The 27,505-nt window shown below is 34.5% G+C and overlaps 1 protein-coding gene across 1 annotated transcript; it reads right to left on the bottom strand.

Moving 5' to 3' along the window:
* Positions 1 to 1,647: 1,647 nt before the first annotated feature.
* LOC133662564 (sodium- and chloride-dependent GABA transporter 2-like) lies at positions 1,648 to 26,822 on the bottom strand. Its single transcript, XM_062066678.1, has 15 exons — positions 26,701 to 26,822; positions 26,386 to 26,585; positions 20,970 to 21,104; positions 13,201 to 13,341; positions 13,047 to 13,134; positions 12,836 to 12,968; positions 12,633 to 12,767; positions 8,244 to 8,347; positions 8,055 to 8,179; positions 7,872 to 7,984; positions 7,668 to 7,805; positions 4,417 to 4,519; positions 2,601 to 2,701; positions 2,357 to 2,527; positions 1,648 to 2,297 (listed from the first exon to the last, which is right to left on the bottom strand). The coding sequence occupies exons 1-15, from the start codon at positions 26,820 to 26,822 to the stop codon at positions 2,148 to 2,150; spliced, it is 1,959 nt and encodes a 652-aa protein (XP_061922662.1). The 3' UTR covers positions 1,648 to 2,147.
* Between the last annotated feature and the right edge of the window lie 683 nt (positions 26,823 to 27,505).

Below are 27,505 nucleotides of genomic sequence, written 5' to 3'. Positions count from 1 at the left end.
GATTTGCTTCAGCCTGCAACACATAGTCATTTTGATAGAAGGCTAATATAGCTAATATAGACAATTACATCATGAGTTGCCTTCATTATAACACTTATTTACGGCCTTTCATTTTTTGCGGCTCCAGACAGATTTGTTTTTTGTATTTTTGGTCCAATATGGCTCTTTCAACATTTTGGGTTGCCGACCCCTGCTCTAAAGCAGTATTCTAAATATTATTCTGTCCTATTTTTCGTCCGCCTTCTTCTCCCACATTTTTTTATCAAATTAAAATCTTTCCACTTTCAAAACGTCCGGCTCATTCATGACGCACTTGCTAACATTTTTATGTTGTCCAAAATTTCCCAAATTATCAGGCATTCCACATTTTCCGGGGACATATTTTAACATGCAAAATGAATAGACTTTGTTTTAACTTTTTATAATTTTCCATATTTCCCAACCAATTTTAAACTATCCCAAAGTCAAAATGCTCCCTGCTAATGTTAGTCAATTGCGAGCATGCTGACATTATATTTTGGCACTTGACACATGCTAACTCTTAGCATGCAAACTTTTTTAGCAATTTTTGCAGGTGTCATATATTTTGGTACTCGGCGCATGCTAAATGTTGTTAGCTTTTTAGGTAATGTCGCAGTACACTCCAGAGTCTGATACGGGTAATATGTAAGCATGCTGGCTATTATTTAAGCAATTTTTTCAGACATAAATCTCCCAGTCAAATATGTTGGTACATGGCGCATGCCTACTGGTTAGCATGCTAGCTTTTTTAGATATTTTTGAAGTTATACACCCCAGAGTCATACATTTTGGTACTTGACATGCTAACTGTTATATCTTTGTTACTTGATGCGATCTGGCTACTGTGCTAACTGGTAATTGGGGTGCCATGGCTCGTTTGGTAGAGCGGCCGTGCCAGCAACTTGAAGGTTCCAGGTTCGATCCCCGCTTCTGCTATCCTCGTCCCTGCCGTTGTGTCCTTGGGCAAGACACTTTACCCACCTGCTCCCAGTGCCACCCAACACTGGTTTAAATGTCACTTAGATATTGGGTTTCACTATGTAGCGCTTTGAGTCACTAGAGAAAAGTGCTATTTAAATTTAATTCATTTCACTTATATTTCAGTTCGACTTCAGCATTCACACGCAATTTCTTGCAAAATGTAAGGACATTTTTTCTGGGTTTTTACAATTGTAATGTATGGCGCTATGTAGTATATGCTTGTTAGCGTTCATTATAGCCATTATTCCTGACTTCATCATTTTGATTCATTAAAAAAAAGAAATAGCACAAATTGTTGCATTAGTTGATCAATTTGAACTTATTTTCTTATTGAGTTTATTTTATTTTATTAGGCTCCGCGACCCCGAAAGGGACAAGCGGTAGAAAAGGGATGGATGGATGGATGTTCAGTATTAAATGGCTCAAGTCAGTCAAAAATAGGAATTATTTTCTTTTTTTATTTCAGGCAAATTGATGCACTTTAAATATTTTCTAAAAACAAATGTTAATAGTTATTTTTTGCTGTAAGTTGATCTGTATTACTTTTGTCTATTTTGTTTTTGTTTAATGTTTCTAAAGACACAATGTCGTGCAGAGGTGTACTTACAACAATTTTATAGACAAATGATACTACCGGTATTTAAAGTAGCGATGTGGAGAAAATAATTGAGAAGCATTCCTCTACTCCAAATGGTCAATGACAGCTTACATTTACCTTTGGCATGACCATCTTTAGATGTTTTAGCCCCCCCAAAATCCCAGAATGCTTTAGGGTTAACTTATGAAATATGTCCTCAGTATTTTCCCTTGTAAGCGTTTGTAAATACAGATAAAGATATACTTGGAAGGATAGTGATTTACACATGTTTTGTTGTCGGATTTTACACCTTTATCTAAAAACAGACATACAAATTATTTTTATACAATTTGTTACAGTCAAAATAAAAATCTACATTGATACATTAGTTCTACAACAGTAATCTTACATATTTTCATCAGATAGTTCACCTTAAAATATAAAATACATTTTATTGCATTCTTGTACATACAAAAATCACTCATGATATTACAATAATATGATACAAATATGGCTTCAGGGCTATATCAATCCATCTAAGTGGTGCATATACAAATTAGTTGGAGCCTCATAAGTTGGAGTCTTGCTCCGAAACGGGATGGTAGCCATTTTTATTCCTGCTGGTGTTTTCCTCTGGAGCAAAAATGGCCAGCAACCTCTCCTGCTCCCGCTTTGTTTTGGGCAAATCCTCTGATGGTGTGATGAGCAGTTGAATGCGCTGGAGGAAAGACAAAAAATGTAATTTCTTCAAGAAATAAAGAAATGAGGCCTTTTTACCTCTCTGAATGTCCCCTGGGTGGTGCTGATCTTGTACACCATCCAAAGAGGGATGCAAACCATGGAGGAAAGAGCCAGCAGCCAGCCAATCACGTACCCCCACCATGGGTACACATACTCATTGTTGTATTTTAAAGGGGTGTATTTAATGAGAGAGAATGCAAATGTACCCTATGGACACAATGAGACATATATTTTGTACCATTTCCTACTAAATTGTCATGAGAAGAGGTGTGAAACTCACAATGCAGGTGGCTGGGGTGAAGAACAACCAGCAGTATTTGATATAAGGCCCAGGGCGGTAGCCGATCATGTCTTCGATGTTATCGTAAAAGCGATCCGCACCTGAAATATCGAAATCGAGATATTTTTTTTCGAACAGCTAGTGGTTAGAGCAGACCTGGGCAAATTAAGGACCGGTGGCCACATGCGGCCCGTTAAGCTTTTCAATCAGGCCCGCCGGACATAAGCAAATCATTTTTTTTAGATCTTTAAGATGGAAAGTGTAGCTGCCATTATGATGTGCAGTCATGTTTTCTAATGACCGTAAGTCTTGAACTACACAAAGTATTTCAATGGTTGGAATCTGCGCTTTTGGATGATATGCAAGTTACTATGGTAATCTAATTAGTTACTATGGTCATCTAATTCAGTGGTCCCCAACCTTTTTGTAGCTGCGGACCGGTCAACGCTTGAAAATTTGTCCCACGGACCGGTGGGGGGGAGGGGGGTTGTATTTAAATTTTTTTTTTTTTTTTTTACATAATTAAATACAATCATGTGTGCTTACGGACTGTATCCCTGCAGACTGTATTGATCTATATTGATATATAATGTATATATTGTGTTTTTTATGTTGATTTCATTTTTTTTTTCTTTTTTTTTTTTTTTTTTTAAATTTTTTTTAAATTTCTTGTGCGGTCCGCGGCCCGGTGGTTGGGGACCACTGATCTAATTGGTTACTATGGTAATCTACGTCACAGCAGCTCAGACGAGGCACCAACAGTGCGGGCGGGAAGCGTTTCCACAGATGCGGAAGGAGATTTAAGTTAAAGTTAAAGTACCAATGATTGTCACACACACACTAGGTGTGGTGAAATTTGTCCTCTGCATTTGACCCATCCCCTTGATCACCCCCTGGGAGGTGAGGGGAGCAGTGGGCAGCAGCGTAGCCGCGCCCGGGAATCATTTTTGGTGATTTAACCCCCAATTCCAACCCTTGATGCTGAGTGCCAAGCAGGGAGGTAATGGGTCCCATTTTTATAGTCTTTGGTATGACCCGGCCGGGGTTTGAACTCACAACCTACCCATCTCAGGGTGGACACTCTAACCACTAGGCCACTGAGTAGGTAGATTTTCACAACAAAGTTCTAAAGCTTAGTGATATATCAGGTATATCAGATTGTAGGTGGGGTTTATTTTGTACCCTTCGCGTTCATATTTCACTGTTTGTTGCATTTTTGTTGCGTTTCACTTGATTGTAAAATATGTCGATTGAAAGGGGGTGTGACGTTCATATTTTGTCAATATTCAGTGTTTTATCCTTCATAGAGAAATTTAAAATTTCATTACGTTTTTTAAGGCGGTCTTTCATAACGTTTTTAGCATTCAATCAGACATTATTGTGAGGTTTTGTATTAGTATTCATAAAAATAGATATACCGGCCCCCAGACACATTTTTTTCTCTAAATGTGGCCCCCGAGTCAAAATAATTGCCCAGGCCTGGTTTATAGAGTGTCCGCCCTGAGATCGTCAGGTTGTGAGTTCAAACCGAGTCATACCAAAGACTAAAAAAATGGGACACATTACCTCCCTGCTTGGCACTCCGCATCAAGGGTTGGAATTGGGGGTTAAATCACCAAAAATGATTCCCGGGCGCGGCCACCGCTGCTGCCCACTGCTCCCCTCACCTCCCAGGGGGTGAACAAGGGGATGGGTCGAATGCAGAGGACAAATTTCACCACACCTAGTGTGTGTGTGTGTGTGTGTGACAATCATTGGTACTTTAACTTAACTTAGTAAACCCTACAGTAGCACCTCCTGTTTAAATGCGGCTTACCGTAGACCCAAGCGATGCAGACGGTCTCAAAGAGGCCCATGAAGAGAAGACACATGCCACTGGCGGCGTAGTAGTCGAAGAGCTGGAAGACGTACATCCCACCCTGGAAAGAGCAACACTTCATCTATTAGCTTCATAAGCTTTGCTTGAATAAGTGACGTACCACAGTGTAACTATGCATGTTTGGAATAAACGAGTAATATTACCACCAGATTCATATATGCTATATGTTAGGAAAGTTAAAACTTAAACACATTTTTAAAAAAGCAGTCGACTTGTCCAGGGTGTACCCGCCTACCGCCCGAATGCAGCTGAGATAGGCTCCAGCGCCCCCCGCGACCCCGAAAGGGACAAGCGGTAGGAAATGGATGGATGGATGGTGTAAACTTAATAAGTTGTTAAAAGTTGTACCTACTTAAAAATGTTGTGTGAGTAACATTTTCTTTCATTAAACTTATCATTTTTAATCAATATTAACTTGTTTGCAGATTATGTAACCGCTACTTAAAATAATTAACTCAGTTACTTAAAACTCAGTGACTTAAACATAATGTTGTCTTATTTTGAAAGAACAAAGCATTAAGTCGAATCAAGAATAAATTAAGAATGAATCAATCGCATTATAGATGTGTATTGTTATTATACTCGGTGTGTGTGTATACAGTATATACATTTTTACATGCACGCGCACACGCACACAGAGAGGAAGTGCTTTTATTTTGTAGCATTTGCGTGCAATTCCTCTTCAGGCAGCATACACGAGGAGGAACATTTTTGATTTCGCTTAATTGGTGTAAGTTTAATTCAATTATAATTTAAAAGTACATTTAACATAAACTTGAGGTGGCGACTTGTCCAGGGTGTAGCTGAGATAGGCTCCAGACCCACCCCCCCCCCCCCCCCCCCCACGACCCCGAAAGGGATAAGCGGTAGAAAATGGATGGATGGATGGATTTAACATAAACTTCAAATATTTACGATCTGATATACTCAAATATTTGAGTTTATGGACTCAAAAAATATGTGGCAACTAATTGCCTCACTTTTTTGGAGTTCTGCTTACCTATTCGGGTTTACCGTGTAGTAATGTTTGAACACCCATTCAAATAACCAAATATGCTATTATTCTTATTATTGCATTAAAACAAATCTGATTACATTTCATCAAATTTTTTTGTACAGTATTTAAAAAATACCATGTTCTACTATTAAATTATTATCATTATGTATTTAAAATATTAAATATCATTTAATCAATTATGTAAATTAAAACAGTATTTCAAAAAAAAAGATGTTTCATTCATTATTACTAGTATTATCATTATTAGTGGTAATAGTAGTAGTATAGTACAAACCCTGTTTCCATATGAGTTGGGAAATTGTGTTAGATGTAAATATAAACAGAATACAATGATATGCAAATCATTTTCAACCAATATTCAGTTGAATAGGCTACAAAGACAACATATTTGATGTTCAAACTGATAAAAAAATGTTTTTTTGCAAATAATCATTAACTTTAGAATTTGATGCCAGCAACACGTGACAAAGAAGTTGGGAAAGGTGGCAATAAATACTGATAAAGTTGAGAATGCTCATCAAACACTTATTTGGAACATCCCACAGGTGAACAGGCAAATTGGGAACATGTGGGTGCCATGATTGGGTATAAAAGTAGATTCCATGAAATGCTCAGTCATTCACAAACAAGGATGGGGCGAGGGTCACCACTTTGTCAACAAATGTGTGAGCAAATTGAACAGTTTAAGAAAAACCTTTCTCAGCCAGCTATTGCAAGGAATTTAGGGATTTCACCATTGACGCTCCGTAATATCATCAAAGGGTTCAGAGAATGTGGAGAAATCACTGCACATAAGCAGCTAAGCCCGTGACCTTCCATCCCTCAGGCTGTACTGCATCAACAAGCCACATCAGTGTGTAAAGGATATCACCACATGGGCTCAGGAACACTTCAGAAACCCACTGTCAGTAACTACAGTTGGTCGCTACATCTGTAAGTGCAAGTTAAAACTCTCCTATGCAAGGCGAAAACCGTTTATCAACAACACCCAGAAACGCAGTCGGCTTCGCTGGGCCTGAGCTCATCTAAGATGGACTGATACAAAGTGGAAAAGTGTTCTGTGGTCTGACGAGTCCACATTTCAAATTGTTTTTGGAAACTGTGGACGTCAAAAGAGGAAAAGAACCATCCGAATTGTTATAGGCGCAAAGTGGAAAAGCCAGCATGTGTGATGGTATGGGGGTGTATTAGTGCCCAAGACATGGGTAACTTACACATCTGTGAAGGCGCCATTAATGCTGAAAGGCACATACAGCTTTTGGAGCAACATATGTTGCCATCCAAGCAACGTTACTATGGACGCCCCTGCTTATTTCAGCAAGACAATGCCAAGCCACGTGTTACATCAACGTGGCTTCATAGTAAAAGAGTGCGGGTACTAGACTGGCCTGCCTGTAGTCCAGACCTGTCTCCCATTGAAAATGTGTGGCGCATTATGAAGCCTAAAATAGCACAACGGAGACCCCCGGACTGTTGAACAACTTAAGCTGTACATCAAGCAAGAATGGGAAAGAATTCCACCTGAGAAGCTTCAAAAATGTGTCTCCTCAGTTCCCAAAGGTTTACTGAGTGTTGTTAAAAGGAAAGGCCATGCAACACAGTGGTGAACATGCCCTTTCCCAACTACTTTGGCACGTGTTGCAGCCATGAAATTCTAAGTTAATTATTTGCAAAAAAAAAACTAAGTTTATGAGTTTGAACATCAAATATCTTGTCTTTGTAGTGCATTCAATTGAATATGGGATAAAAGGATTTGCAAATCATTGTATTCCGTTTATATTTACATCTAACACAATTTCCCAACTCATATGGAAACGGGGTTTGTATTATCCCTATTATTTTTATCAAATATTTTCACACGTGACATATGCTAACTGTTAACATGCTAACCTTAGCACGCTACCTTTTTTAGCCATTTTTTGCAAGCCTACACTTTACAGCCATACACTTGGCACGTGATACATGCTACCTGTTAACATGCACATTTTTATTTGCTCATCTTACTGCCGTACACCTCAAGAGTCATATAACTTTGTGCTGGAGCCTATCTCAGCTGCATTCGGGCGGAAGGCGGTGTACACCCTGGACAAGTCGCCACCTCATCGCAGAACTTGGTACTTGACACATGCTTATTGTTAGAATGCTAACACATTATTAATTTTGTACCTACCTCCATTAGCATGACGAGGCCCACCAGGAAGGAGAGAAAAGCCACAACCAGGAGGAAGAGCTCCCTGCGGTTTTTACGTCGGAACACGGCAGGGTACATGTCGACGATGGCGGTCACCAGGCTCTCCACACACACAAACTAAAGCGGAGGTAGTGTCATTTTTACAGGCTCGTCGTTCATTCATAAGAGTATTCAGCAGCTCACCTGACTGTCCAGCCCTAAGAAAACAATCATGATGAAGAAGAGTGCGGCCCACAGAGGAGAGAAAGGCATCATGGTCACGGCACGAGGGTAAGCAATGAAGGCAAGACCAGGACCTGCAGGAGGAAAGTTGATTAAATGTAAAAAAAAAAAAAAAATCTATTGACCCGTCGTGTCGGATCTTACCGGACTCTGCCACCTCTGAGATGGGAACATTCTGCTCGTACGACATGAAACCCAGGATGGAGAAGATGGCGAAGCCGGCCACAAAGCTGGTGCCGCTGTTCAGAAAGCAGAGCGCCAGGCAGTCTCTGCAACGCATATGTGAACTTTGACTTCCTGTTGACGCGGTGTGCAGGTGTAGGATAGACGCACCTGTAGCAGTTGTTGTTGTACTTGTTGTAGCTGCCCAGCGCAGTGAGGGACCCTAAGCAAATAGCATAGGAGAAGAAGATCTGGGTCCCGGCATCCATCCATACCTTCAAAAAGGAAAAGTTGTAATAAAACATCTATATGAAAACATTTTGAAATTATAATGTGCCGTAGTACTTTTGTTTTCGTAGGCCTCACTTTTTGTACGTCGCATTGCGCAGAACAAACTAGTTTGCCCGCGTACCATTCTGCGAAATCATGTGCCCAAACAGAATCTTTTTTATTGCAAAATAAGCCACCTTTAGGCCAAAGAAAGTTGCGAATGCCAGCACTTTGATAAAGAAGGCGAGAATGTTTGGTGAGTCACAACAGGTGTGATTCAGTGACATTGGCACGCGGCACAGTGGTTGGGAATTACCGATTGACCTCCCACCATGTTTTTTTTGTGTCAATACTATTTTAGAAATTAAATACAATCAAATGTAATTAATGTAAAAACATTTTTACAATATTTAAAAAACATCAAGTTTATTAATAATAATATTATTATTTTAAATTCTTATTTACTAATATATTTGAAAAAACATTTACTTTTTAAAGATGAAAAATAAGTCAATTGATTAAATTAATTAACATGTATTTAAAAAATTATTTTATTAATAATTGACATTACAGTATAATTATTGTATTTTATATAATAAAATAATAAATATAAGTAAACTAATTAAATGAAAATTAGATTAAATTGCTTTTTATTATTATTATTATTATCATCAGTATGAGATAGGCTCCAGCGCCCCCCGCAACCCCGAAGGGAATAAGCGGTAGAAAACGGATGGATGGATATTTAACAGAAGCAAAGTGTAAAAGAGGCATCCGAGTGCCATCCATCCATCCATTTTCTACCGCTTGTCCCTCTCGGGGTCGCGGGGGGTGTCACCTCATTGCAGGGCATCCGAGTGGCTTTTCTATTATTCGCCTATAATAACCTTCAATTAAGTGGAAACTTATATTAAATGTTCATATATACATTTCATGCATCATGTGTTAGTATTTCACATTGCTTTATGTATGGAAAAACTACTTATTCTCTCTATAATGTGTTTTATGTTAATAACAGGATTTGCTTTTATTTGACTAACATGAAAGATTGGTACAAGAAGTGAACAAACTCAGTAAATGCACGGAGTATTACAAGGATTACATAACTTTATGTTAAATTGTGCAGCCGAGCGCGTTTATTTAACTACAGTACACCATTAAGGCAGCAAAGCACGTGACACGCAACGGTTGTATGATCCAGAGGAATTCACTGATGTGTAATAATTAACATGCAATGAATACTCATTACCAAACGTCTACAGTCCAAGACACTACAGGCTGGTCTGATTGGACCGCAGTTTTACAGCAATATGGGGGGCCTGGTCTGCACTCTGTGGTCCTGTTTACAGTCCTAGCAAGAGTCCTGGCCTGGCGTTTGATCTGATCCTTGCAGTTCCTGCTTCTTTTTACATAGCACAGATGGACCCAGCAGGACCCCATTCGGAACCACGGGTGGCCTGCACCTAGTGTTTCCCTGCCAGCAGGGGGCAGAACACCAATAGGTTTCTCATTTGGGGAAGAACTGAAGAGTCTAAACCTCAACCAGAGATGGTGAAGCAGGCCTCACAAATGCAGATGTTTGGACAAAAACAACGTATACCGGTAAAAGCTGTTTAGCTGCAAACTGAACAAAGATATTAATCTATACGACTTCATGCGCCATACAGATATTGCCATGCTGCCGATCTGCCGATATCGATCACAATCTCATACCTTTTGTTCTACTTTCTGTGCGTAGGCACATGTTTGACATTAGATCTGACGGCGCACCACTGAAGAAAAATAAGGTATGAACGGTAACAGGTGGAAACACCAAAGCCATCCAGTGGAAGAACATTTCATTGTTTTGGCGTGTCAGAAAACGTCCAGTTCAGTGAAATTGGTGCCCGACACACGGCACAGTGATTGGGAATCACCAATCTGTTTTATTTATTTATTTTCCATTATTATAATATTTAGAATATTTTTTTACAGTATTTAAAAACATATTTTTTTTCTTCCTTATTGTTATCAATATTGTATTTAAAAGATTAAAGCAAAGTACATTGATAAAATTAACCTAAAAAATACATTTAAACGTTTATTTCAAAAACACCATGTTCTTTTTTTGTTATTATAATTATTGATATTAATATTATAATTTATTTATCATATAATTAAATTACAACAATTTGAAGATTAAATATAAGTAAAATGTTTAAATACATTTAAAAAATATTTATTTAAAAGAGCATCATGTTATCTTATTGATACTATCACTATTATTTTTTAAAATAATAAATAAAAATAGATTACCTTAAAATAGTTCACATTATCTAAAACATTTTATTTTCCTTTTATTAGTACCAATATTATATTTTAAAAATGATATATAAGTACACTGAACAAAATAACCTAAAAATGTGTTTATCTCACTTTTTTTAATGATTATTGTTAATACTATTACTATTACTCTTATAATTATATTTAAAAGCTATAATATAAGTACATTAATTAAATTGTTTAAAAAAAGTATAAAAACACCATGTTCTTTTTCTTTTTACTACCATTCATTCATACCTTCATTTTTGATGTGTTTGTATTTTATTACAACAAATATAATAAAATGTGTTTAAAACTACAAACCTCGTTTCCATATGAGTTGGGAAATTGTGTTAGATGTAAATATAAACGGAATACAATGATTTGCAAATCATTTTCAACCCATATTCAGTTGAATATGCTACAAAGACAACATATTTGATGTTCAAACTGATAAACTTTTTTTTTTTTGCAAATAATCATTAACTTTATAATTTGATGCCAGCAACACATGACAAAGAAGTTGGGAAAGGTGGCAATAAATACTGATAAAGTTGAGGAATGCTCATCAAACACTTATTTGGAACATCCCACAGGTGTGCAGGCACATTGGGAACAGGTGGGTGCCATGATTGGGTATAAAAGTAGATTCCATGAAATGCTCAGTCATTCACAAACAAGGATGGGGCGAGGGTCACCACTTTGTCAACAAATGCGTGAGCAAATTGTTGAACAGTTTAAGAAAAACCTCTCAACCAGCTATTGCAAGGAATTTAGGGATTTCCCCATCTACGCTCCGTAATATCATCAAAGGGTTCAGAGAATCTGGAGAAATCACTGCACGTAAGCAGCTAAGCCCGTGACCTTCCATCCCTCAGGCTGTACTGCATCAACAAGCCACATCAGTGTGTAAAGGATATCACCACATGGGCTCAGGAACACTTCAGAAACCCACTGTCAGAAACTACAGTTGGTCGCTACATCTGTAAGTGCAAGTTAAAACTCTCCTATGCAAGGCGAAAACCGTTTATCAACAACACCCAGAAATGCCGTCGGCTTCGCTGGGCCTGAGCTCATCTAAGATGGACTGATACAAAGTGGAAAAGTGTTCTGTGGTCTGACGAGTCCACATTTCAAATTGTTTTTGGAAACTGTGGACGTCGTGTCCTACGGACCAAAGAGGAAAAGAACCATCCGGATTGTTATAGGCGCAAAGTGTAAAAGCCAGCATCTGTGATGGTATGGGGGTGTATTAGTGCCCAAGACATGGGTAACTTACACATCTGTGAAGGCGCCATTAATGCTGAAAGGTACATACAGGTTTTGGAGCAACATATGTTGCCATCCAAGCAATGTTACCATGGACGCCCCTGCTTATTTCAGCAAGACAATGCCAAGCCACGTGTTACATCAACGTGGCTTCATAGTCAAAGAGTGCGGGTACTAGACTGGCCTGCCTGTAGTCCAGACCTGTCTCCCGTTGAAAATGTGTGGCGCATTATGAAGTCTAAAATAGCAGAAGGGAGACCCCCGGACTGTTGAACAACTTAAGCTGTACATCAAGCAAGAATGGGAAAGAATTCCACCTGAGAAGCTTCAAAAATGTGTCTCCTCAGTTCCCAAACGTTTACTGAGTGTTGTTAAAAGGAAAGGCCATGTAACACAGTGGTGAACATGCCCTTTCCCAACTACTTTGGCACGTGTTGAAGCTATGAAATTCTAAGTTAATTATTATTTCCAAAAAAAAATTATAAAGTTTATGAGTTTGAACATCAAATATGTTGTCTTTGTAGCATATTCAACTGAATATGGGTTGAAAAGGATTTGCAAATCATTGTATTCCGTTTATATTTACATATAACACAATTTCCCCAACTCATATTGTATTTTTAGAGGGTGTTTATTTTGGCTATTCTGTAGTGTGGACACCTAAAAGGTGTCGTTTTTCCTCAATCCTCAGTGCCATGCCATGGTTTGTTTTGTGGGTACCTGTGGGTCTGCCAGACGTCCCAAATCCGGATAGAGGTAGAACTGGATGCCGATGCCGGCACCAGGCAGAGTGAGCCCTCGCACCAGCAGCACAATAAGCATCAAATAAGGGAAGGTTGCAGTGAAGTAGACCACCTGCATTGACACAAAATGACTTATCAGTCAACAACTGAAACAAAGATGCTATTTTGACGCCCACTCACCTTTCCTGTGGACTTAACCCCCTTCCAGATGCAAAAGTAGCACATAACCCAGGCGATGAACAGACACAGAACCAGGTCCCAGTTGAGCGAGCCCATATGGTCGATGCCGGGCGAGATCCTTAGCGCTCGTCTCCTGTTGAGACCAAAGAGAGTCGTGCATGGTCGCCCCCCTCCCTAAAACATGTGACGTGAGACACACGATGGAACTCACTCCCAAAACTCCATGACAGGAGAGGTGGCATTGGAGAAGATGGTTTGGTTGATGGAGGTGTTTCTCCGCTGGAACTCCACACAGTTTTCTGGAGAAGTTGAGCAGAACGTTCAAGAGGTTTCTTCACAAAGACAAAGTGGTCCCGGCACAGTACCAGTGTTCCACGAGTTGTTGCAGGAAGACCAGGCAAGGTCCCAGGAGAAGGAGAAGGACAGGTAGAACATCCCCCAAGCCAGGACCACGATGTAGTAGAAGTTCAGCAAGGTCACGATCACTTGTGTGCCGTAGCCAAGACCTGGAGGAAAACATTCAAATTCAGTCACAAAGAGAAATGATTGTATAAACACTACCGTTCAAAAGTTTGGGGTCACCCAAACAATTTTGTGGAATAGCCTTCATTTCTAAGAACAAGAATAGACTGTCGAGTTTCACATGAAAGTTCTCTTTTTCTGGCCATTTTCAGCGTTTAATTGACCCCACAAATGTGATGCTCCAGAAACTCAATCTGCTCAAAGGAAGGTCAGTTTTGTAGCTTCTGTAACGAGCTCAACTGTTTTCAGATGTGTGAACATGATTGCACAAGGGTTTTCTAATCATCAATTAGCCTTCTGAGCCATTGAGCAAACACATTGTGCCATTAGAACACTGGAGTGATAGTTGCTGGAAATGGGCCTCTATACACCTATGTAGATATTGCACCAAAAAGCAGACATTTGCAGCTAGAATAGTCATTTACCACATTAGCAATGTATAGAGTGTATTTCTTTAAAGTTAAGACTCGTTTAAAGTTATCTTCATTGAAAAGTACAGTGCTTTTCCTTCAAAAATAAGGACATTTCAATGTGACCCCAAACTTTTGAACGGTAGTGTATATATATAAAATAATACTGTATTTTTATTATTTATACTGATACACCATTAAAATACCTCATCAATCAATCATTCAATACATTTGCATCTTATTTTATATTCTAATGTTATCAGCTATGGTTAAATTTAAAAAAAATTAAGTGTATACATTTAAAACAAATGAACATTGAAATAATAAAACACAAACAATATTGCTTCGTATGTTTGTTTTTTTTCCAGTATTTTTCTTAATATTTGTCAAATGTATAATTTAAGATTAAGATTAAGATTAAAGTACCAATGATTGTCACACACACACTAGATGTGGTGAAATTTGTCCTCTGCATTTGACCCATCCCCTTTGGGGAGCAGTGGGCAGCAGCGGCGCCGCGCCCGGGAATCATTTTGGTGATTTAACCCCCAAGTCCAACCCTTGATGCTGAGTGCCAAGCAGGGAGGAAACGGGTCCCATTTTTATAGTCTTTGGTATGACTCGGCTGGGATTTGAACTCCAACCTACCGATCTTTTCAGTTTCAGTTCAGTTTGTTCAGCTGTACAGACATAAGAAACAATTTAAAACTTCTCCAAACTCCTCCCATGTCCGAGTTTTTGCCTATCTAACTGCCAAAGCCGCACACCGCAAGGCCTCCAGAGTCCCATGAGCCTCCTTCAGTTTGACGACATCCCTCATCCTTCTGCGATTACCGCCACAGGAGGCACCGACCACCTTGCGGCCACAGCTCCGATCGGCTGCCTCTAGGCCTTCCAAGGCACGGAACATGGTCCACTCAGACTCAATGTCCAGGGCCTCCCTTGTAAAATGTTCGAAGTTCTTCCAGAGGTAAGAATTAAAACTCTATGACAGGAGACTCTGCCAGACGTTCCCAGCGGACCCTCACTATGCGTTTGGGCCTGCCGGATCTGTCCGGTATCCTCCCACACCATCGGAGCCGACTCACCACCAGGCGTGATCGGTTGAAAGCTCTCTTCACCCGAGTATCCAAAACATGAGACCCCAAATCCGATGACATAACCACAAAGTCGATCATCGAACTGCGGCCTAGGGTGTCCTGGTGCCAAGTGCACATATGGACACCTTTATGTTTGAATATGGTGTTTGTTTGAGACAATCGGTGACGAGCACAAAAGTGCACTAAAAGAACACCACAAAATGGATCCTTGGTGTACACCATAGTTGAGGGCAGACTCAGAGGTGGAGTACTGGCCTAGTTTTACAGAAAAGCTCCTGTTGGTGAAAAATGACTGGAACCATTTCAGAGTTGTACTTTTAATACACAAGACTCGGGGCAAGTTAAAAGAATGCTATGGTCTACAGCAGGGGTGTCCAAAGTGCGGCCCGGGGGCCATTTGCGGCCCGCAGGTCATTTTTTAACGGCCCCACGGCACATTTTAAAAATACGATAGAAAAAAATAAAAAACATTAAAAGTGGTTTTTAAAGAGCAAACAGGTGAAATGTAACAAGAAAATGTTGCAATGTTTACTCTAATCACACAAAGCTGCCATGTAGGCTGTTTCTTTCTTTAAAAAATAATAATGAATCAAAATCAATGTCATTATGAATTACATACGTCACATTCAATATTTTGAGATATTTTTGGGGGGAAAATGTTGCATATTTTGTGTTTGCCATGTAAAAAAACGAGCTGTTTTTTTTTTTTTTTTAAAGAAGGGCCTAAAACGAACAAACAAAAAACATAAACAACAATGAAACTTATAATTGACAGATAGATCTGAAGTTGATCTCGAGATATTTGTGTTAAAAGTAAACAGTAAAAAAAAAAAAATTATAATTTATTTTTTAACACTTTAGGACCCTTTTGGATCCCCTAGAATTTTAGTGTGATTAGTTTTTAAGTGTCATTGCTCCAAAAATAAAAATGAATTAAAATCAATGGTGTTATGAGTTATTGACCTTTTTAAGGCTCCAATTATCATATCATCTCAAATATCCCACTTAAAAATTTTATTGGGTGAAAATATTGCATATTTTGTGTTTTTTTCATTTAAAAAAAAGGGTTTTCTTTGACAAAAAGAGCATACAATTTAAATCTTTAAAAAATGTTATATTGACAGATAGACCTAATGTTGATCTAGAGATTTAAAAACTTGAATAATAACACAAATAATTAGAGATGTATGATATGTATGATATATGCGTTAAAAGGTAATATCGGAAATTATCGGTATCGTTTTTTTTATTATCGGTATCGTTTTTGGGGGTTGTTTTTTTTTTGTTTGTTTTTTAAAAAAAATTAAATCTACATAAAAAACACAAGATACACTTACAATTAGTGCACCAACCCAAAAAACCTCCCTCCCCCATTTACACTCATTCACACAAAAGGGTTGTTTCTTTCTGTTATTAATATTCTGCTTCCTACATTATATATCTATATATATCAATACAGTCTGCAAGGGATACAGTCCGTAAGCACACATGATTGTGCGTGCTGCTGGTCCACTAATAGTACTAACCTTTAACAGTTCATTTGACTCATTTTCATTCATTACTAGTTTCTATGTAACTGTTTTTATATTGTTGTACTTTCTTTTTTATTCAAGAAAATGTTTTTAATTTATTTATCTTATTTTAATAATTTTTTTAAAAAGTACCTTATCTTCACCATACCTGGTTGTCCAAATTAGGCATAATAATGTGTTAATTCCACGACTGCATATATCGGTTGATATCGGTATCGGTAATTAAAGAGTTGGACAATATCGGAATATCGGATATCGGCAAAAAGCCATTATCGGACATCCCTACAAATAATAATACTGAATAATGACACATTTTTTTATATTTTTTGGACCAAAACCCTTTGGGGTCCCCGGGATCAAGCCTGAGTGGAAGCCTAAATGTATATTTTTTATACATATATTGTATTGGTTTTTAAAATAAAAAATATCAAAATGGCCCCTGCTAGCTTTGATTTTTAAAAAGACAGCTTGTGTGCTATGTTGTGATTTAAAACTACACTGACATTTCTCTCCAATATCATGAGGGTTCAGATAAGACAGAAGTTGATCATAAACAACCTCCTCTAGGACCTTAGATAAAAATGGCAACTTCGAGATTGGTCTAAAATTCGATAAGATATCGGGGTCAAGGTTAATCTTTTTGAGTAGTGGCTAGACCACAAGGAGGTTGGGAAACAATATTGAGTTAAAAACATTTTTAGAAAGCCGACATGGGACAATGTCCAGTGTGCAGAAGGCGTAATCTGTAGAACTATATTTGTTAAGTCAGGGAGGGACACTGGCTCAAAACACTCGAAGGTAGTAAGACATGTTTCCAAGAGACTACAGCAGGAAAGGACCGTCTAATCATGGATATTTTCTCTGTGACAAAATGTCAAAAATTGTTCAAAGAGAGTAGAAGAAGGCACGGCACTGTTTGAGTTCATTGGATTAATAAGCAAGATAAAAGTGTTGAACAGCATGTGGCGTTTGTGACTGTTGTTAGACACAAGATTAGAAAGATAAGTGCTAGTTTTGCTTTGCTTTGATTGCCCTTTGGTATTCTGTAAGACTGTCTCTAAATATTTGACGCAAATGTTGTCTTTCTTCCACTTCTACTCAGAAACATATACCGGTATGTTATCTTTAATTATAAAGATATATTAAGAATTTTTTTGTAAATAATTTTCATTGTTTTTTTGTTTTAAGTATACTTTTAGCTGATTGCCAGGGAAGATTGATGAATGCTAAGATCATTTTTAACCAACCAAGTAACCAAGTAAATAAAATAAAATAAAAAAATAGAGAATATATTGGAAATGATCACATGTAAAATAATTATTTTTTTTTTTGTATACTGTTCCTTTTTTTTTTTTTTTTTTTTTTTTTTTTTCAAACGTGCTGAATTACCATTCACAATAAATACAAAATACATGGAACAAAAAAATATGTAATAAGTTCAGTGTTTCCCACACATGTATTTATTTGTGGCGGCCCGCCACGAAAGAATTATGTCCGCCACAAATTTAAAATTTTTTTTTTTTTTTTTTTTTTGTCCTGTCCAGCTTCTCAGGCAAATCATATAGTTGATGTAGATCCCCATATAGGCTGTTCAGATTTACTTTACAAAAGAGAAGTGTAGGATACTTCTCTTGTTGCCTTATTTGTATTTGACCACTACTGTTTTCTGTTTATTTGTTACTGACTGTGGCAGGACACCTCTGCCTCTGTTTCACTTTATGTTGCTGGTAAATAATATGGTTGTAGTAGTAGGCTAAAGTTAAATTATTTAGTATGCACTAATTAAAGGGGCAGAACTTTAAGAGACATTTTAGCTTTTATATTTTATAAGATATATTTTTTGTAAGAACCACAATTAAGAAATATATTTCAGTGAATAACTTATTGTTCAAATCTGTATATAAATATGTACATAAAGTGTTGTAATTATATTGTAAAATGGATGGATGGATGAACGTTTAAAACAAAACTGTTATTATTAATTAGTAAGTATAAATTTTTTGAGCCTTTTTAGAGAAAATCATATCATTGTAGTACATTATGCAAATTACTCGATGATGTCATGGTGACCACGCTCATAGCCACACCCGTAGCCACGCCCCCACCGCCACAGGTATCTTGGCAGTTAATGGGAAACACTGAAGTTTATACTAAAATATCATAATAACATAATTGGATTTATGTATTTTTCTTTTAATAAAGAAATACAGGATGGCAAATTTCGCTCATTGGCTGTGAAAAGTTTTACAGGCTGCGTTCATTTTAAGCACCCACTGGAAAAAACAACATTCATACTGTATAAACATGGCAAAATATATGACAATTTTTGTTTGTTTTTCTATTTGTTCAAATATTTGATTAATGTATTCCCAACACTTAACAGTTAAATCAGTGATTAAATTCAATTTAAGATGTTTAAAAAAAATGAAAAAAAACATGATTAATATAGAGTGAAATATTAATATGTATAACATAATCATAGTTGAATATTTGTCATATTTTTCCATGTATCAATTACATACACTGTTAGTATAATAATATAAATGACATTAGTGATCAAAATAAATACAGATAATAACAAAATAATGTTAAAAGTGTTACTATTATATAATCAATCAATCAAACTTTATTTATAAAGCGCTGTTCATACATAAAAGAAATGCAACGTAAGGTGCTTTACAAAGTTAAAAACAATACCCCGGTGACCCATATCCCCAATTATCACATACGTACGCACGGACACAGATTCCAAACACAAACACACACATACACAACTTACACACACATGCAACTATATAAACAAATTATTGCATGGCTGAGTACAGAGGAAACATGTGAGTAAACACTATCACAGGAGCCATCTGCACCAGGAGGTCATCAGACCATGGCCACCAAGACCCTGACACAAAAGCGCCCCTATAAGCACGGCCGATAACCCCTGAGGCAGATTGCTCATCTGAGGAACGTTGGAAAATAAAAAAATAATAAAACTTGTAAAATAGTAAGAACCATGAGTAGAGATAAAGAACAAAATACAAGTAAGACATATGGAGATTAATAGAAAAAAAATAATAATAATATACAGTAAATAAATAAATAGAACAAAACTCAATCTTGCATAACTAATAGGATAAAAAGTAAAATACAAATGACTTCAATAAAATAATTAATATCAGGTAACAGTCAAATCAAAAAGGTGGGTCTTAAGCCCGCTCTTAAAAACATGAACGTTCTCCGCAGCCCTGAGGTCCTCCGGCAAGCTGTTCCATAGACCGGGGCCCGTAATGGTGGAAAGATGCCATCCCGTGACTTTGTGTCCTGACTTTTGGAATTATTAGGAGATGAGTGCCGGAGGATCTCAGGGCCCGGGAAGGCTCATAGGGTAAAAGCAAATCTGAAAGATAAGAAGGCCCAATACCATAAAAACCTTTATAAACCATAAGAAGAACCTTAAAATGGATCCTGAAACACACGGGAAGCCAATGCAGAGATTTTAAAACTGGTGTAATGTGAGCCAGCCTTCTGGTCTTCGTCAGGACACGTGCCGCTGAATTTTGGAGTAAATGCAAAGATGTAATGACCGTTTTAGGAAGACCAGAAAGCAGGGCGTTACAACAATTCTATATGTCTTTTAATAAAACCATGCATTAGCGTCTCCGTGTTGCCCTGAGAGAGAATTGGGCGAACTCTGGCTATATGGCTATATTCTTAAGATGATAAAAACCTATAATGATAACATAATTGGATTGATATATTTTTATTTTAATGACAAATACATACAGTATTATACGTTGTTTATTGGGACTCTTATTCTTTGCACTTTGTAAACACCTTGTGGCACCTATGTTATATGTCCTGTTGCATTCTGGGAAAACCGTAACTTAGAATAGTAATATGTTTATGTACTATTAAATCCTGCCCAGCATCCATCAATTTATCATAGTGCAGTGGTTAGAAAACATTATCTAATGTACAGTTTTGTTTTTAATGAATACTACTACGCTTATGTTGGTCATTCTGGTGGTACTTTGAGAGCCAAGTTTTTTCTGAGTTGGTACTGGGTGAAAAAAGTTTGAGAACCATTGACTTATAGAGTAGCTTTTTTAGCTACTATCAGCGTAGTTGTTGCTAGAGTAGTCTTCATTTAATTCGGCTAAGTATTTTGATTTTATTTATAATAATATTATGACTACACAACATCACTGGCTGTGAGAAATTATGTGGTTTTACCAAATATAGTTTCTTGCCCATATACAGTACATATACATACATACATACATATACACATATATATATATATATATATATATATATATATATATATATATATATATATATATATATATATATATATATATATATATATATACATATACATATATATATATATATATATATATATATATATATATATATATATATATATATATATATATATATATATATATATATATATATATATATATATATATATATATATATATATATATATATATAAATAATTTTATATATATATATATAAATACATTTTTATATATATATATATATTACATAATAAGTATCGTTATACCTTCAAACAAGGGGCTAATTTTTCTCCAGCATGTTATCCCTCCCTCGCTGGTGAACTGTCCCAGCGCCGTCTCCAGGAAGAAGACTGGAACGCCGCAGGCAAACAGGAAGATGAGATACGGGATAAGGAAAGCCCCTGTGCAGAGAAGAAATGTTATTGTGGATCTGGCGTGAGGGGAAGGGGGTGGTAATCATGTTGCAATGCAGTCTGTTGAAAATGATGGAAAGCGCCACTCCACATAGCAATTGGCGCTGTGGACGCTGTGGTCAAAGTTGAAATTGCCATAAAGGACATTTTAAGATATCAAGCACCCTACTGCCATCTGGCGGTTAAAATGGATAGTGCACCCCACACCAATTCGTCATGTTTCATGTGTCAGGTAAACTGTGGCAAATGTGAATCCCCTCCCTACTGTAAATTATCTTATTATTTTGTTTGTTTTTGTTTGGTTTTTTTAAATTATTTTTTTATTTTTTTATTTTTACATTGTACATATAACACATTTTATACTAATATGATATTTAAAAATTAAAAAAAATTAATTATCTATTTATATTAAGTATTTTTTTCACAAATGATTCAACATTTAACTTTTTGGATTAATTTTCATATAATTAATTTTATTATAAAAATGGCATAAAGGTATATTAATAGTAATATTAAATATAAATAATAACAAAATATATATACATATTGAATCATAACAGTAATATTAAATAAACAATTGGAAAATAATTCACAAGATTATTTTCTTGTAAATTTTGAGACAAAATCATAAGAATGTGTCTTTTTTTCATTCATAATTTTTGACACATATTTATCGTAAATTTCTACACATTTTCTTGCATTGTACATAAAACTATCTTCTTCAGTTTGTGAATAGTATAACACATGTTGAAGTAATACCATGTTTCAAATTGTTAAGGTGTTAAATGGGGCGGTATAGCAGTTGGTAGAGTGGCCGTGCCAGCAACTTGAGGGTTCCAGGTTCGATCCCCGATTCTGCCAAACTAGTAACTGCCGTTGTGTCCTTGGGCAAGACACTTTACCCACCTGCTCCCAGTGCCACCCACATTGGTTTAAAAATGTAACTTAGATATTGGGTTTCACAATGTAAAGCACTTTGAGTCACTAGAGAAAAGCGCTATATAAATATAATTCACTTAATCATCTATTTAATATTAAGTTTGTTGTTGTTTTTTCCCCAAATTATTAAAGATGTAATTTTCTTCTTCAGTATAGAAATAGTATAGCACATTTTATTGTAATATGATTTTTATAAATGTTACAATGTTAGATTATTTATTTATTATAATTGTTTTTTTACAAATTATTTTTTCAGTAATTTCCATATATTTTCTTTTATTGTATAGAGTCATAAATATATAATAATAGTGCTAATAATTATATAAATTATAACATAAAAAATATACATAATAAATATACACATTAAATTATAACTAAAATACATATCAAATTCTAAAATTCTAACATGATACACACCATTATCATGTTTGATACTTTTTAACAAAATAATAAAAATGCTTTTTTTTATTCATTATTTTTCCACACATATTTTTTGTAAATTTCCAATTTTGTTATGTCATAAATATATAATAATAGTGCTAATAATTATATAAATTATAACATAATAAGTATACATAATAAATATACACAATAAATTATAACTAAAATGCATATCAAATTCTAAAATTCTAACATGATACACACCGTTATCATGTTTGATACTTTTTAACAAAATAATAAAAATGCTTCTTTTTTTTATTCATTATTTTTCCACACATATTTTTTGTAAATTTCCAATTTTGTTATGTTGTAAATAAAGCTACCTTCTTCAGTATATAAATAGTATAACACAGCTTAAAGTAATATGATATTTAAAAAGTTTAAAATGTTAAATCATCTATTTAATATTAAGGGTTTTTAAATTACTAACCATGTAATTCTTTTTTCAGTAATTTCCATATACTTTATTTTATTATACAAAGGCATAAAAGGTATAATAATAGTACAATAAATAGAGTAATATTATCCTCCAGAAAAATTCTAAAATAAGTCACAAAATTACCTTTTTTTATAATTTTTTGACAAAAAAATAACAAATTCTCATTTTGTATTTAGAATTTTCCACACATATTTTTACATTGTTTACAAAAATGTTCTGATCATAGGTATAATAATAGTATACTACCTTAAATAGCAATATAATGTTATTCATTTCTAAGTTAAGTATTTTAAAATGTCTTTGTTTTGTCAACTTTCATAGATTTTCTTACATTTGCATAATAAGTATATTATAGCAACATGATATTTAACAATGTTTTGAATAATGGATTTGCAATTACCGTTAAGTATTGTTTTGTACAAATTATAAAAAGATTCATGATTTTTTTCAGTAATTTCCATATATTTTCTTTTATTGTATAGTCATAAATATATAATAATAGTGCTAATAATTATATAAATTATAACATAATAAATATACATATTCAATTATAACTAAAATACATATCAAATTCTAAAATTCTAAAATGATACACACCGTTATCATGTTTGATACTTTTTAACAAAATAATAAAAATGCTTCTTTTTTTTATTCATTATTTTTCCACACATATTTTTTTGTAAATTTCCAATTTTGTTATGTTGTAAATAAAACTACATTCTTCAGTATATAAATAGTATAACACAGCTTAAAGTAATATGATATTTAAAAAGTTTAAAATGTTAAATCATCTATTTAATATTAAGGGTTTTTAAATGACTAACCATGTCATTCTTTTTTCAGTAATTTCCATATACTTTATTTTATTATATAAAGGCATAAAAGGTATAATAATAGTACAATAAATAGAGTAATATTATTCTCCAGAAACATTTTAAAATAATTCACAAAAATTACCTTTTTTTATATAATTTTTTGACAAAACAACAACAAATTGTCATATTTTATTTAGAATTTTCCACACATATTTTTACATTGTTTACAAAAATGTTCTGATCATAGGTATAATAATAGTATACTACCTTAAATAGCAATGTAATGTTATTCATTTCTAAGTTAAGTATTTTAAAATGTCTTTGTTTTGTCAACTTTCATAGATTTTCTCACATTTGCATAATAAGTATATTATAGTAACATGATATTTAACAATGTTTTGAATAATCGATTTGCAATTACCGTTAAGTATTGTTTTGTACAAATTATAAAAAGATTCATGATTTTTTTCAGTAATTTCCATATATTTTCTTTTATTGTATAGAGTCATAAATATATAATAATAGTGCTAATAATTATATAAATTATAACATAAAAAATATACATAATAAATATACACATTCAATTATAACTAAAATACATATCAAATTCTAAAATTCTAAAATGATACACACCGTTATCATGTTTGATACTTTTTAACAAAATAATAAAAATGCTTCTTTTTTTTATTCATTATTTTTCCACACATATTTTTTTGTAAATTTCCAATTTTGTTATGTTGTAAATAAAACTACCTTCTTCAGTATATAAATAGTATCAGCTTAAAGTAATATGATATTTAAAAAGTTTAAAATGTTAAATCATCTATTTAATATTAAGGGTTTTTAAATTACTAACCATGTCATTCTTTTTTCAGTAATTTCCATATACTTTATTTTATTATATAAAGGCATAAAAGGTATAATAATAGTACAATAAATAGAGTAATATTATTCTCCAGAAAAATTCTAAAATAAGTCACAAAATTACCTTTTTTTATATAATTTTTTGACAAAAAAATAACAAATTCTCATTTTGTATTTAGAATTTTCCACACATATTTTTACATTGTTTACAAAAATGTTCTGATCATAGGTATAATAATAGTATACTACCTTAAATAGCAATATAATGTTATTCATTTCTAAGTTAAGTATTTTAAAATGTCTTTGTTTTGTCAACTTTCATAGATTTTCTTACATTTGCATGATAAGTATATTATAGTAACATGATATTTAACAATGTTTTGAATAATGGATTTGCAATTACCGTTAAGTATTGTTTTGTACAAATTATAAAAAGATTCATGATTTTTTTCAGTAATTTCCATATATTTTCTTGTATTGTATAGAGTCATAAATATATAATAATAGTGCTAATAATTATATAAATTATAACATAAAAAATATACATAATAAATATACACATTAAATTATAACTAAAATACATATCAAATTCTAAAATTCTAAAATGATACACACCGTTATCATGTTTGATACTTTATAACAAAATAATAAAAATGCTTCTTTTTTTTATTCATTATTTTTCCACACATATTTTTTTGTAAATTTCCAATTTTGTTATGTTGTAAATAAAACTACCTTCTTCAGTATATAAATAGTATCAGCTTAAAGTAATATGATATTTAAAAAGTTTAAAATGTTAAATCATCTATTTAATATTAAGGGTTTTTAAATGACTAAACATGTCATTCTTTTTTCAGTAATTTCCATATACTTTATTTTATTATATAAAGGCATAAAAGGTACAATAATAGTACAAAAAATAGAGTAATATTATTCTCCAGAAACATTTTAAAATAATTCACAAAATTACCTTTTTTTATATAATTTTTTGACAAAACAATAACAAATTGCCATATTTCATTTAGAATTTTCCTCACATATTTTTACATTATTTACAAAAAAATTTTTTCTCATAGGTATAATAATAGTATACTACCTTATAGCAATATAATGTTATTAATTTCTAAGTTAATTATTTAAAATGTCTTTGTTTTGTCAACTTTCATAGATTTTCTTACATTTTCATGATAAGTATATTATAGTAACATGATATTTAACAATGTTTTGAATAATGGATTTGCAATTACCGTTAAGTATTGTTTTGTACAAATTATAAAAAGATTCATGATTTTTTCCAGTAATTTCCATATATTTTCTAATATTATCACCGAAAAAGGCTCTGTTTTGGGGTATTTTTAATAGCAGAATAAATATTGTGGTAAGATAACACTTTGCAACAATCCCGTGTCGTTTGAAGCGTGACCGTGCTGTTGCGTCATCACGCAGCGTCGCCTATCGAGGTCGCGGACGCCAGAGGGTTAACCAAAGATCTGTCTATTCGAGTCCTGGCGTAACGTTTCTGCCTCTGTGAGGACAGCTGCTGCGAGTGAGAAGCAACAACAGCTGTCTGACCCCGCTCGGCCCTGACCTTTGACCCTGCCCCCAAAGGCGGCGCGGAGAGCAGAACGACCGCATGCTGTTCCGAGACCCAGAGAAGGCAAGTTTCTTTTTTATAACCGCTCGGCTGCAGCCACACAGAAAGTCCAAAGACATATAAAGTGACAAATAAAATGTTGTTATGATGCATTGTGATAAAAAGAAGATGTCTCACCTCCTCCGTTCTTGTAGCAGAGGTACGGGAAGCGCCACATGTTGCCCAAGCCGATGATGGAGCCGGCAACGGACAGAATGAACTCCACCTTGTTGCTCCACTGACCCCTCTCCTCCATCTTCTCCTCCGAGGCGGGCAGAGGGTCCACAGTCTGGCTGCCGGTGCTGTTCTGGGCGGCATCGTCTTGGGAGAAACGAGGGCTTGATTCAGGCTATATTGAGCATTTTGGACCATGACAACCTTACCTTTCATTGCACTTGTACTGTATGTCTCACACCCGGGCTTCCTGCAGGGGATTTAGCAGTCAATGCTCACGTTTTAGAATTTAACTTGAGTGCGGTGAGAGAGGGGGGTGGGTTGTAGGAGGAGGCGGGGGCTTCGAACCTTCTCGGCTTAGGCCAGCCTCTGCTGTCTGTCTGTGCAAGAGCAAAGTGCATCACTTGACCGCCTGCCGTGTAAAGCCTCTTTAATACTGTGTCAACATAAAAATATTATCATATACCTACAATATTTATAGTATTATGAATGTGTAAAAAAAATCAGATTTTTTTAAATCAGTTTGTCCAAAAAAAAAAGTATTTTATTACTATATTGTACCTAAAACAGAGTCTTAAAGTGCTGGAAACATAATGACAATTTTCATAATTTGTACAAAAAAACACTTACTGCAAATATATAGTACTAATATTATATATGTTTTGCTGTTTTTAAGACTAATATTAGAAACATATGGAAATTACTGGAAAAAAAATTATAAATGTTTCGCCATTTGTAAAAAAAAAAAAAAAAAAGAAAGGAAAAAAAAAGTTTTTAGATAGATAATTCAACATTTTAGATATATTCTTATAAAATGTGTTGTACTAATATTATAGTGAAGATAATACTATTAATGCAAGAAAATGTGTGGAAATGTATGATTTTTTTTATGTTGATTTGTAAAAAAATAAAAATAATTAGAAATAGATCATTTGAAACATTTTAAAATATTGTATTACTGTAGAATGTGTTATAATACTTTATCAACATGAAACTATTTTTAGATAATTACGACAGTATTTTATTATTATATTAAATTTATGAAAAATAATTTGGAAAATGTATCGTTTGAAAAAAAAAAACT

The sequence above is a fragment of the Entelurus aequoreus genome, linkage group LG12 (assembly GCF_033978785.1).
Source record: "Entelurus aequoreus isolate RoL-2023_Sb linkage group LG12, RoL_Eaeq_v1.1, whole genome shotgun sequence".
Taxonomy (NCBI): domain Eukaryota; kingdom Metazoa; phylum Chordata; class Actinopteri; order Syngnathiformes; family Syngnathidae; genus Entelurus; species Entelurus aequoreus.
The sequence above is the reverse complement of the archived record's forward strand: the minus strand, read 5'-3'. Positions and strand labels throughout refer to the sequence as shown.

Bases quoted from the DNA above. Each gene is read 5' to 3' on its own strand.
- LOC133662564 (XM_062066678.1), bottom strand. From the start codon at position 26,822: ATGCACTTTGCTCTTGCACAGACAGACAGCAGAGGCTGGCCTAAGCCG. The intron at 7,806-7,871 runs GTGAGCTGCTGA...CCTCCGCTTTAG, and splicing joins TCTTAGGGCTGGACAGTCAG to TTTGTGTGTGTGGAGAGCCT. The intron at 2,702-4,416 runs GTAAGCCGCATT...TCGATATTTCAG, and splicing joins CTGCATCGCTTGGGTCTACG to GTGCGGATCGCTTTTACGAT.